Raw genomic sequence first — 13753 nt, forward strand, 5'->3', positions numbered from 1 at the left:
TGGAAAGATTTTATTGAAAGAAGAGATCATTGGAAGCTGGGGTAGTCAAGGGCTGCTTTGTGAAGCTAAAACTAGACCTTGAAGTATGGATGGTAAGATTTGCCAAATCTTATGTCAAAGTGGGAAATGCATTCTCAAGGACACATAGGTGAGAATGAACAAAGCACAACGCCGAGGTATAATGAGTAAATGAGCCAGTTTATGCTGGAGAGTTTGTACTGGGGAATACTGGAGTTAAGGTTGGAAAAAGAGAGAGAGATACTAAATAAAATGTCAAGCTAAGGAGGGAGAATATACACTTACAAAGTGCCTACTCTGTGCCAAGCACTTTACTAATTTTATCTCATTTGATTCTCACAACAATCCTGTGACACAGGTATTCTTATTATCTCCATTTTACAGTTGAGGAAACTGAGACAGAAAGAGGTTTTAGTGACTTGCTCAGGGTCACCCAGATAGTGTCTGAGAACAAATTTGAACTCAGGTCCTCTTGATTCCAGGACTTTATCCACTGCACCACATAGGTTTTTGAACACAGAAATGAAATGGCAAAACTGGACTTCTCGGAAGGTTAATTTAGCAACAGAACGCAGGATAGATGGGGGTGGGAGAAAAATTGGATGCAGGGAGCAGTAAAGAGATGACAAGCGATCACCTAGATTGGAAGGGGAGGGAGCAAAAGATAGGAAAGCATTAAAAAAGAACTTCAAGGGATTGTTCTTGAATGAGTGATTTGCTGATCCAATCCCCACCGAGCCCAAACAAGGTGAGGCATTTATTTTTGATGGCCTCACACACACAAACAGCCACATTCCCTAAAACCACGCAATGGGCATCTTTTCCAGGGAAAGCCATTCTTTCTCGGGAACTTTAGCTCGTTCCCTTCATGGATAGTCGAAGTCCTCTTTAATTGTTCCAAGCTTCTGCTAAGCTGACCCCCTCCCCCCTCCACCCCTCGAATAAAGCAGCCAGCCCAGCCAAGAGACTTGGATATTCATAGGGGGCCACCCCCTGTTTCCTTTGCTCCTCCCACCAAGTCACTGCTCTTTCCCTAAGGAACTCAGACCTTTTCGGCTTTACCAGCGCCGGAATTCCGGGCTTTTCCACGTCCCTGCCCTTCATTCCTAAACCGGAGACAAGGACCTGGTAATGTTGGCGGAATTAGCCACGCGATCACACACCCCAAGGGGAGAAGCAGATTGTTTTCGCCTTAGCGAGGTCCAGGTGGGCGAGGATAGTGGGAGAGCTCAACCTCCTTCCATCCTGGCCATGGCAACGTCCAGGGCAGTGTCCTGGGTCACTCCTCCTTCTCCCCCCGCCCCAACCCGCGATCTGGCCCAGCGACTCTCCCCCAAAACTATTACAACATTTTAGGAAGTTATCCACTGGACGGAGGCCCCTCCCATTGGACTTATAAAAACAAGTCACTGGTCTGGTCCACCTCACTCGTCGGACAGGACCGGCTGCATTGCCCCACACATCGTCCGGGTAAGGCACACCTGAGCCCGACGGTCCGTCGCACCAGTCCTCGGCCAGCCAGTCCGGCCTATCGCCACTCGGGATCCACCTTATCTGCCTGCCCCCAAAAGGCCAGTTCCAGCTCAGCCAGAAGGCCACTCTGCTCAGGTCAGCCAGCCCAGACTAAACGTCCCGATTTCTCCATTCATTCTCAGCCAGGAAGCAAAGGCGTGGACACGCTCCCCCACGATGGACAGCTACTTCTGGAGGATCTCTGCTGTGCTGCTCACCATGGGTAAGGTCTTCTACTTTGCCTTTTCCGTTCTTTTTTCTTTCTAATGGAGTTAGATTATAAAATGCTGGATTTAGGCTTGGAAGGCACTGCAGAGGTAATCTAATTCAGTGGTTCTCAGGACCCCTTTGAGCTCCTGAAAATTATTGAGGACCCTACAAAGAATTTTTGTCTACGGGCGTTACGTCTATCGTTATTTACTGTATTGGAAATCAAAATGTCTTAGCATTATTTGTGAATACAGTTTTAACCTCGAGGACTCCCAGGGGTTTTCCGACCTGTTTTGGAAAAAACCGCTGAAAAAGTGCGACCCCACCTTTTTAAAGAATGAGAAAGTGAAGTTCAGAGAATTGAAAGAACTTGTCCAAAGCCGATTAAGTAGAAGTGGCAGAACAGCTTATCTGAACACAGGTCCCCCAGACACAGTAATCTTTCACCTTCTGCTCACTGCCTACATCTGAAGGAGCCTTTTGGGGATGAAAATAGGACCAAGAGGGAAAATAAGACTTGTGCCTTCCCTTCTAAAACCTGGAAAAAGAAAACAAAACCATTACGCAGTTAAACGTGCTGGGCGCGTTCCCACTTTGCCTGATTACCAGAGAGGATGCCTGTAAAATACTGCATGGCATTCCCAGGCACCGGAGAGTGAGAAGGGAAGTGTGTGGGTTCTCTTCCCCCCCCCCCCCCCCCCCACGCTTTCCTCTCTCGAGGCTTCACTCGAGCTGCGTCTTCACCTGCGCCTTACAGGTAGCTACTCCAAACCAGTGCTCATTGCTTCCTGTCCTGTGTGGTCAGTCAATGTGTCACTTAGAGTCGGGCTTTTCTTGGATGGATTTATGGATTGATCTTCATTTATCAGGGGGTTAGGGAGATAAGACCGCTGCTCACAGAGCTCCTCTAGGAAAAAATCTGGCTGGTTCAGGTTGAGCTTTAGTAGAAGGCTCAAGTGTTTCCCAATAGATCTGCTGGAAAGGAGCACGATTGTTCTCGCTTCCCGTCTGAGATTCGAGTGGGATTCCGCTGACCGCAGTTTTCGGCTTTACCAGCGGCGGAATTCCGGGCTTTTCCACGTCCCTGCCCTTCATTCCTAAAGCGGAGAGAAGGACCTGGTAATGTTGGCGGAATTAGCCACGCGATCACACACCCCAAGGGGAGAAGCAGATTGTTTTCGCCTTAGCGAGGTCCAGGTGGGCGAGGGTAGTGGGAGAGCGCAACCTCCTTCCATCCTGGCCATGGCAACGTCCAGGGCAGTGTCTTGGGTCACTCCTCCTTCTCCCCCCGCCCCAACCCGCGATCTGGCCCAGCGACTCTCCCCCAAAACTATTACAACATTTTAGGAAGTTATCCACTGGACGGAGGCCCCTCCCATTGGACTTATAAAAACAAGTCACTGGTCTGGTCCACCTCACTCGTCGGACGGGACCGGCTGCATTGCCCCACACATCGTCCGGGTAAGGCACACCTGAGCCCGACGGTCCGTCTCACCAGTCCTCAGCCAGCCAGTCCGGCCTATCGCCACTCGGGATCCACCTTATCTGCCTGCCCCCAAAAGACCAGTTCCAGCTCAGCCAGAAGGCCACTCTGCTCAGGTCAGCTAGAGCAGACTAGACATCCCAATTAAATCCGCAGTTAAATCATCCTTTGGCCACCTTGGCCTCAGAAGTAGGTAGAGCAGTTGAAAAGCATGCTATGCATATTTCTAATTTACATTACAAGGGCAGGGACTGGGTCTAGATCTTTGAGGGAGGAATTAGGTTTGGGAGAATGCTTCCTGAAGGAAACAAGATTCGATAATCGCCCTGACTTTCTGCTGCTACATTCTAAGGAATTAAAAAATCAAATCAAATCAAATAGTTTGTCCCCCTGTATATTGGCAACCAGGGCAACTAGGTGGCACAACGGATAGAGTACTAGACCCCCTGAGTTCAAATCTGGCTTCAGATACTTACTATCTGTGTGACCCTAAGCAAGTTATTCAACCTTGTTTGCCTCAGTTTCCTCATCGGTAAAATGAGCTGGAGAGGGAAATAGCAAACCTCTACAGTATCTTTGACAAGAAAACCCTAAATGGCCTCATAAAGATTCAGAAGTAACTCAACAACAAGATATTGGCAACCATTTATGGGGGGGGGGGGGAAGAATACAAAATTTTCAATTGTCAAGATTTTTGTTGTTGCTTTTTTTTAAAATGGACTTAGGAAATTAACCTAAACGTCAAAATCTCTTGGCATTACCTTTACACCTCATGTAATATCATCTTACAATGCAGGTAGCTGTTCGGCAACTAAAAATTCAATATTCAAATATGAAACTCTAAGGACCTATAAATAAACTGATTAATTCCTAAGGAGTGTGTTTTTTGTTGTTGTCACGAAAGTGCTTAACCATTTTATTGCACTACTTAGTTAATTATAGTTGACCTGTTTCATCAGCTACCCAAGCCTGTTTCCAAAGAAGCCACTTCAGTTTCTGTTTTCCCAGTTTGTTTAGATATGTCCATACCTCTTGAAAAATTTGAAGCTTAATTCTTTTTATTCTAGTCACTTACAATAATGTAGTTGCCAAAGTCAATGAAATAGCCAATGCCACCTAAGAATTAACAATACGATCTCTATTTTTAATGTGATAAATTACATAGAAAGTGGGTAAGGGATAGAATCACGGAAGTATCAGAATTGGAATGGTCTTTAAGGTAAAACCCGAGTGTACCAGTAACGGGAAAAAAAATTCACCTCAAATGTCAGGAGGAGATTACATTTCTTTGGCTCTTGTTATATGCTGGAATAAGTTACTGAATACTATAAAAATTTCTTTTGAAAAGGACACATTTTTTCTAGGCCTATCAAGCTTTTTGCTGTTGCTTGTGAAAACTCCTTTCAAATGTTATTCTTGAAAAAATGTATAGAATATGGTCAAGATGAATTCAATGTAAATCAATGCTTCTAGGTTTAAATTAGTGTCCCTTTTCATTTGGTGTTTCTTTGTTGCTTTATTTGCTTTTGCAAAATGTAAGTGTGTGTGTGTGTGTGTGTGTGTGTGTGTGTTCTATGCACTTTGATTTCCCCACTGTACAAATTCGAACATTGATTCACAGGGAAATCAGATGACTTACCTAAAGTCACAAAGTACACCAATGGAAAGAAATCAGACTCCTTCAGTTTCATTTCCTTGAGCAACAAGCAGAATAAGAAAGGATCTTAAAGAACTTAAAGATTAGAAACTGTTTCCCTAATTGGCCAAATCAGTTGTGTTGGAGCAAATACTGCTTTGGTGATTGTCCCAGAAATGTGAGATAAACTCTTTCCCAATACTTCTATAAGATTTGCCCAAATTTATAGTCTTAAAATCCAATTCTTATTGATTCCATAAAGATAATGAACACAGTCTAAACTAAAAGAGTTTTGCCATGAGCTTTAACCAAAGGAAAAAAAAAAAGATTCCATTCCAGCATCAAAAAAAAGAAAGTCTTCTTCTTAAACCTGAGAAGTTTTGATAATTGTTATCTTAAGTTTCAGCATGGCAGAAGCAGAGAGTTTCAATTCATGAAACTGACAAGCAAACATTTGGGAGCATTTCTTTACTTAAAAAGCTTCCAAAAGGAAAGTCTCCAAAGAATTATGCTGTTTCTAAGATGCACCCACTCTGTCACTCTTGGTTTACCTTGGAATTATGTCCAGAGTCAGAGGGTGTGGTTGCCACTTGAAGCATTCCCAAACAGACTGACCTGAGCCTTTGGCTGGTTCTAATATCAAATTAACATAGGAAGGTAGTTACGCTCCACGAATTTAATCCATTTATGGAAAGCAGGACCTTTCTAGACTAGGGTTGTCTTGGGATGATCTTGGGCCTTGATTTCACTCAAAATCAAGTAACAAGAACTTTGCAATTTTTTTTCGTTATGTTATATATTGTAATACCTTGTTGAAATGCATATACTAAGGGAAAATATTTTCCAAGAAAACATAATAATATTACTAGCTCGTATGCATACAGTGCTTTAAGATTTGCAAAGCTTTTCATATTTGTTGTCTTTTTGATTCTGACAACAATCCTATGAAGTAGACCTACTGTAAATGATTCCCATTTTTACAGACAAGGGGACTGAGGCTGGCAGTAGTTAAGTGACTTGTCCAGGTCAACAAGAGCTATTAAATTTCTAAGGCAGAGTTTAGACTCAGCTCTTCCTGACTCCAAGTCCAGAACTCTGTTCACTTGCGCCATCGGTCTCAAAAAAAAAACAACTGAATTCCTTTAAACTTGTTTTGCATTAGGACCTTCTATTTCCTATTTAATGATCATTTGTAGTTATACAAATATCCCATCAGAAATCCCATTTAAAGAATCCTATATAAAGAAGAGGTTTCTGTACCCATGGATCCCAATAAATTGGAATTTATTTATTTATATTTGTATATAATATAAATTTATTTATAATCTGATTGCTATAAATCTAACTTCTAATCAGGCCATTCTAATAGATGACAAAGGAAATTCTACTCTAAAATATAATCCCAGAGGTACTTGCAGAGGAGGAACACGATGATCAAAAGACTAGTATGAGAAATTTAGATTATTTTTTAAGTGAAAAAATGCAACAGAGTGAATATTGCCCAATAAAAGCATATGTATGTATATATTCATATACATATGAATATAAAATATATACCATATAATCTCTCTCATATAATATATTAGATATATCTCATAATATGTGTATTGTGAATTTGCATATATATGCATCATTATTGGCCAAATATATTTCACAAAATTCCATGGTAAAGTAATGATTTCCTTAACTTAAACACCATTTAAAAGTTTAAAAAAATGTTTTCACCTCCTTCTCAGGTCAGCTTATTCCCAACAGATCCTTATGACATCTCCTGTGAATTTATCGTATATTATAATAATGTGTATATGCAATCCACCGCTCCACTCCCATGAGAGCAAGGACTTCTTATCTCAACTTTGCATCTAGTACAAACTTTGCTTCTTTCTTCCTCAGTGCGTAGTGAAATGCTTAGTATGCATTAGACGTTTAATAATGTTTTCTTAATTAAATTGACTTTGCACGAAAGCAAGAACATCTACAGGTATCTCTTTACTTAGGAGATGTCAAACAATTTTAATATTGATGGGACATTGATGAGGTAATAGTGACATTATTGGGGACATCACTGAGGGAAATGATTTGAAATAAACACAGCTTGCCTAGAAAAAGCAATTTCCCCTACAGTTGATTAATTAGGAAGTAATCTCTTAGAATCACAAAAGAGAACACATTTCCATGAGGAAATTTCATACCGCATCTCTGATCTACATTCGTAGATTTTCAGGATACTATCACTGACATTAGTGAACTTTTTTATAACATGGAATAAGAGTTGAATAGAGGCTTATAAAAACTTTTCTCAGATGAAGGAAAGATCCTAGATGCCACAAGATTCTAATTAACACTTTCTAAATCCCTCTATTATGTTTAAATGTTTTACTTCAACCAGTTACTCTTGGGAAATGTTCTTATAAGCAGCAAATGAGCTTAAAAAATTTTAGTCAGAATTGTATTTTATTTGAAACTTAAATTCTGGTATCTTGAGTTCATTTAAATATCCCACATGCTTCCTCCTTTCCCCATTCCAGATTCTATGGTTTGTTTGCAATTTCAATATGAACATGAAGCTAAACAAATTTTAATTGTACATGTTATTAATGATAAGAGCCAAACTAAAAATATATTACTTAGAAAACAAGGGTCTTTTGGTACTTGAGCTATAGGGATCAACATTTTTTTCTCATGGAACTATTCCAATCCTCACAATTCACTCAGTCATAAATAATACATCTTCAAAGAAGCTAGAGATTAGGTGGTAGGGAATAGAATTGAAGAGATCATTCCAGTGGAAAACCAGTTTGAATTTACAATAAGAAGTTGCTTATAGTTAATATGTTTTAATGGCTGGCCCTTTCAGAGGTCATGGAGTGAACCTTCTAAATCTAGATTTAGGTTGCTTTACTCATTGACTCTTGAGTGAGTTAATAAGGAAACTGAGGCCCATGGAAGGAAAGAAAAGAGAAAGGGATATGTAGTGTGGCCCTTTCCAGTTATTTCCTTGGGTGTGGATTTTGAGTTTTATTTACTATTGTTTTCCAATTATTTCGACTATTTCCTTCTAACATTTTTGTAGTTGCTGCCAAGGCTAGGCGCAGATTTAGAAAACTAGAATGAATTAATCAATAATCTCATTTTACCTCCATTTTCAAAGGATCAATTAGAGTGGATGTCTAAAAATGTGCTTGAAATTAAAGGAATTCTCCAACATTGGGCAGGTCATTTAACCTCTCTAGATCTTAGTTTCCCCATCTGCAAACTGAGAGGGGAATTAACCCAGGCAGATTTGGTGGTCTTATCTAACTTTAGCTTATGTTTTTAGCCTACAACCAAAGCTAAAGGCTATCTCTACTCTTGTAATAGTAATGAGCACAAAAATAACATATTTGGAATTGTTAACTGGGCATCTAGGTGGCACAGTGGGTAGAGTGCTGGGCCTGGGGTCAGGAAGATTCATCTTTCTGAGTTCAAATGCAGCCTCAGACACTTACTAGCTGTGTGAGCCTGGGCAAGTCACTTAACCCTACTTGCCAGTTGTTTGGAAGATGAATTAGAGGTGAGAAGTTGCATGCAGAAAGATAACAAAACCAAACAAAACTGGTAAATTGGACAAGACACAGAATTTAAGTGATATTGACTTAACTCAGAGGAGGGATTTAAGTCCATGTTTTCTATCTCCAAATGTTAGATGCAAGGAAAGCCAAAAAGTTTAGATAAGGCACAGCCCTTGCCCTCAGGAAGCTTGCAGTCCAGTAGGCAGATAAGATTAAAAAACAATCTATCATTATAATGTAGTCAAAGTCTTTTTAAAAATTATTTTACATAACATCTAGATTAATATATAAGTAGGTGAAGATATACACATATCCCTTGGTGATATTTTGTATTTATTAATGATGGGTATGTAGATGATAGTTAAATTTGAGATCTGAGATCCTAAAAGTCTACACAGCTTTGGCTGAACCATCTGTGAACCTAGAAAATGAGGATAATACTAGTCCTTACCTCACCATATTGTTAGATGATAATGCATGTAAAGTGCTTTGGAAATCAAAACCCTCTACTCAGATTTTTTTTTTACCTGTGCCACCCAGTTCTTACTTACCCTGTTTATGGAATGTATAGATTTCACTGCACTAATTCTTAGACACAATTTCCTTATCTCCTGAAATCTCATACCATAAGCTACCTTCACAGTTTTTGGAGGATGGATGCACTTACTGCATTCTCTGACTGGCAAAATAAATGGCTTTGAGGGTGTGTGTGTGTGTGTGTGTGTGTGTGTGTGTGTGTGTGTGTGTGTGTGTGTGTGTGTGTGTCTGTGTGTGTGTGTTTGTGTGTGTCTGTGTGTGTGTGTGAGAGAGAGAGAGAGAGAGAGGGAGGGAGGGAGGGAGGGAGGGAGAGAATTTTGGTATTTTTACTTTCTATACATCAATTGTCTTTGTTGATTAAAGTTGTATTTTGCTACAATGAGATGTTAGCCATTGTTTCTGAGAGGGAAAAATTCATTGTCAGCAACATGCAGAGATTCAGTCATATCAGGAAGACAATGAAAAGACTATTAAGACCTAAAATCCCCAGGGACACAAACCCAGACTAGTCTACTGGTAGCAGTCTTCCAGAAGTGACAGAATTGGGCTTGAGGAAGAGGGAACAAAGTGTTACCCTTCTACCCTCTTTAAAAAGGACATCAAACAGAATGTACCTGCCTTGTGGTGGTCAAACCCCACAGCTATCCAGCCATATTCTCTCCTCTGAGGTCCATTCTTGCATCACCAATAGCCCATTGGACGGCTCCACCTGAACATTCCATAGGCATTTCAAGATCTACATGCCCAATTCACTTTCTTCATCTTTGAACCTGTCTTTCTCCTAACTTCCCTTTTTTTGTTGGGGCCACCGCTATTCTTTCAGTCACCCAACTTTGGAAGCCTTTTCCTGGTCACCTCCTACCTTTCTAGTCTTCTTACACCTTACTCATCCCCACATATTTTATACCTCAGTGATATTGGCCCCCTTGTTCTTTCTCAATCAAGATACTCCATCTCCTGGCTGCATTCATTTTCACTGACTGTCCTGCATTCTGGCAATTCTCTCCTCCTCTCCCCCTGGCTTTCCTGGCTTCCTTCATATACCAGCTAAAATTCCATCTACTACAGGAAGCTTGTCGAGATCCCCCCTAATGCTAGTGTCTTCACTCTGTTGATTATTGCCTGCCAGTTCATCCTGTCTATATTTGTATATAGTTTCTTACGTGTTGTCTTTCCCATTAGACTCTGAGCTCCTTGAGAGCACGGACTGTTTTTGCCTTTCTTTGTATTCCCAGTACTTAATACAGGAGCCTGGCATCTAGTAGGTGCTTAATAAATGATTGTTGACTTGTTGATTTTCCTCAACTTGAGGGAGTTGACTGCCTTAACTCCCAAATCCAATCAAGTTACCAAGTATTTTCTAGGTTTTTTCCCTAAGATCATCTGTCCCTTCTCATCATCCATATGGCTATTGTTATTATTCAATCCCTTCTTACATCTCACATGGATTGCTACAATAGTTTCCCATTTCTCTGCTATATCTAATATCTGTCATCTCCAAACTCAGCTGCCAAAACAATCTTAAAGCTGGAATCTGACCATAGCACAGCTCTGGAGAAGTCAAGAAGACTTGAGTTCAAGCTATGACTCACTTACTCGCTATGTCACCCAGGGATAGTCACTTAACTTGTCTGTCTCAGTTTCCTCATCAGTAAAATGGAAATAATAATAGTGCCTACCTCCCAGGGTTATTGTGAGGACCAAATGAGATAATATCTATGAAGTGCTTTGCAAATCTTAAAGTGTTATTCCAATAATTGTTAGAATTATTATGTTTACTGGCAGTGGGTAGAGAACTATCCTTGGAGGCAGGAAAACATGACCCATGCCACCTGGATAACCATGGGCAACCCACTTAACTTTTCTTGGTGTCCCAGACAAGAGGATAATTTGGAGAAGGTACCAACCTGTACTGAGGAAATTTCCTCATTCTTCATTGATAGAGGAATTCCCTCTATCTAGACCTCTGTTTCCTTGATGTTGATAGAAGGAATTCCTCTATCAATGAAATTAGAGGTCCAGTCCATATCCCTATCTGAATGTTATACACACTGTCCCAAAAGTCTATCAAGCTATCAAAGCTTGAAACTGCACAGAGACTTTTGGGACACCCTGCATTGTAGAATGCAATAAAACCTGAACTTTCTCTATTATTTGACATTTGCAAAGCCATTTATATATTTTACCTCATTTGCACCTCATAACAAAAAGCTTCGCCCTTGTATTATAGATGATAGACTCAAGGCTAAGTGATATTAAAGGATTTGCCTTTGATCATGAAGCTAATATGTCAGGAGTGGAATTTGAACTCAGATCTTCCTGATTCCAAGTCCTCTATTATCTCATACCACATGACCTTTCACCGAGGACAAGAACTGCTTTTACTTTTTGTCTTCTTGGTGTTTTTTTTTCTATGTTTTTGTTTTCAGTTTTTTACCTAGCCCATGGACTTGGTGTGTGTGTGTGTGTGTGTGTGTGTGTGTGTGTGTGTGTGTGTGTGAGTGAGTGATTTTATCAGTGTAAGCAGCTCCCAGTGAGAAAACTTCCTCTACCAATATTGATCAGCCACTCTTCTATAACTTAGCATCTTAGAGAGTTACTGGAGACTCTGAGAGGTTGAGACTTGCCCCGTAACACAGCCAGCATGTGTCAAAGGTGGGGTTTGAGCCATATTTTTCCCTGCTCCAAAGCTGGCTCCCTATCCACTCTGCCACACTATTTTTAACCTTGAACTTAACCAGTATTTAATAAGATTTTGATGAAAGGAAAAAATAAGGAAAGATTCATAGAATCAAACAACTTTAAAAAAAAAACCCAATTAGGGCAGCTAGCCCTGGGTTTGGAATCAGGAAGACTCATCCTCATGGATTCAAATCTGGCCTCAGACACTTACTAGCTGTGTGACCCTGGGCAAGTCACTTCACCCTGTTTGCCTCAATTCCTCATCTGTAAAATGAGCTGGAGAAGGAAATGGCAAACGACTCTTTGCCAAAACAAAAAAATAAGGATCACAAAGAGTCAGACACAGCTGAAATGATTCAACAACAGCAAAGACAATTGTGTTCATTTGAACAGTACATTTTATACAACAAGACTGCCCTTTCATAAGTGTATTATTATAATATTGCCATGCATTCATGGTTAGTTACAATATAACTTCATTTTAAAAAATGTGCTGGTGTTTTATTTGAATGTATGAGCCTGACATTGCATGAAACAATGAAAATAAAAATACAAGGTTTTAATATATCTAGAAGTAGGTTGTAAATTACTAGTAAATTATAGTAATAAAGCAAAATGTCTCAAAAGGGCCAATTCAGGGTAATCCTATCCTACCTCTGAATGAAAGAGCAATATATATTGAGAGTTCTTGCCCTGTTGCATAAGAACTATTTCAGGTCTTAGATTATAAATGCAAATATCTGCAGTTTCCTCTTACTCTTATCAAGATCTAGATTCATTTTAAACATTTCTTAGGCATTTTTTTTTTGCATTCAGCTCTTAATGAAACATAATTATGTGTTTGTTGGCAGAGAGTAGAAATAGGAGTCATTTATAGCCAAATCAAAGCCTTGCAAAAACTCTTACATTTGCATTCTTCTATAAAAATAAACATGTTGCAAATTGAAAAGTGCTAGCAGAAACTTATTCGTAACTAATATGAAGGGAAGTTTCATTGTTTTTAGTAGGCGAAGTATGACCTTACCTGTTTATGAAATTTAATAACCAGATTGAGGACTTAGGCCTATTTCCATTCAAAAAAAAATCTCTGCTGTTTTGTGCACATACTAAAATCATAGAACATTGGGGAAGAATTATTGTTAACCAGCAATAGGTCGAGTTGGTTATTCATAGAAAATAAAAGTGTGAAGAAAGAAGATTTTGTGACCTGGCTGGGCTGGGTTTTGAATGTTTCTTACATTCTTGAATACTGTAGGAATCTGTGGTGAGTATTCCTTCTACTGATGTGGACTGAAACCCTTCTGTGGTTTAATTGGTGTGGCCAAAATACCTTGGCCTAGTGACGAGTCTTCTGAGGATCAGCCTCTTTTAATCTGGCTTTCTGCTTTTGAGATGACAAACATAAAATCCGTCTCTGAGCTTGTAAGTGAAGCCTTTCTGATTTGGGAGGACCGGCCAGATCTTGCACTCCATGGCCATCACCCTGGAGAGCCGTGGGTAGCTTCCAAGGCAGAATAAGGCAGCAGAAGAGGACTGTGGTTCTGGGCGTTTTTGTGGTAGCTTTATTTTGTCCTTTGATGAAATTCAGTTAGGTTAATTTAAGAAAATAAGACCCATTCCCCTCCATGCCACAATTATTCCTGAGTGACAATTAATTTTTCGACTGTGCCTAGTTTAACTCATCCCAGTATTATTACCTTTACTAATTGTGCTACACAACGTATCTTTTAAGAACAAAGTTAAAGAGAACCGTATACAATTAAGAATAGCATTTCCGACCCCCAGAATTCCTGTGAATGATAGGGCTAGGACCTTCTAACGTAGCGAATGCTCCAGGGAAGTCAATGTTTAGTAATAGGGCTTTGCCCCCATTCCAAAGGATGGCACTCATGCCTCCCACACACCAAGGCCCCTAGACCTATGCAAGGGTGTGGGTAGAGTCCTGACTCAGAGGGAAGAGGTAGCTTGTCTGCTGTGAGTCACCCACCCTACTTCCTGCTGCTGGATGTGAGTTTTCACTGATGTAGAACCATTCAAGAGCTCGTACCCATCAGATTCTTGAGACCTGAGAAGGTCAAGACCCAGGCACGCTTTCACTAAGTTTATATGAAAAAAAGATCGAGT

The 13753-nt window shown here is 40.2% G+C and overlaps 1 protein-coding gene across 1 annotated transcript in view; it reads left to right on the forward strand.

The window, feature by feature from the left end:
• Window positions 1-724: 724 nt before the first annotated feature.
• Window positions 725-13753, forward strand: part of EREG (epiregulin) — a 30314-nt gene continuing 17285 nt past the window's right edge. The window contains exons 1-3 of the mRNA XM_027854500.1: window positions 725-766; window positions 1001-1146; window positions 1674-1753. Coding sequence (XP_027710301.1) covers window positions 725-766; window positions 1001-1146; window positions 1674-1753 — 268 coding nt within the window. The remainder of the gene's footprint in view (window positions 767-1000; window positions 1147-1673; window positions 1754-13753) is intronic.

Source organism: Vombatus ursinus, unplaced genomic scaffold, assembly GCF_900497805.2.
Source record: "Vombatus ursinus unplaced genomic scaffold, bare-nosed wombat genome assembly UNPS02010461.1, whole genome shotgun sequence".
NCBI classification, from domain to species: Eukaryota; Metazoa; Chordata; class Mammalia; order Diprotodontia; family Vombatidae; genus Vombatus; species Vombatus ursinus.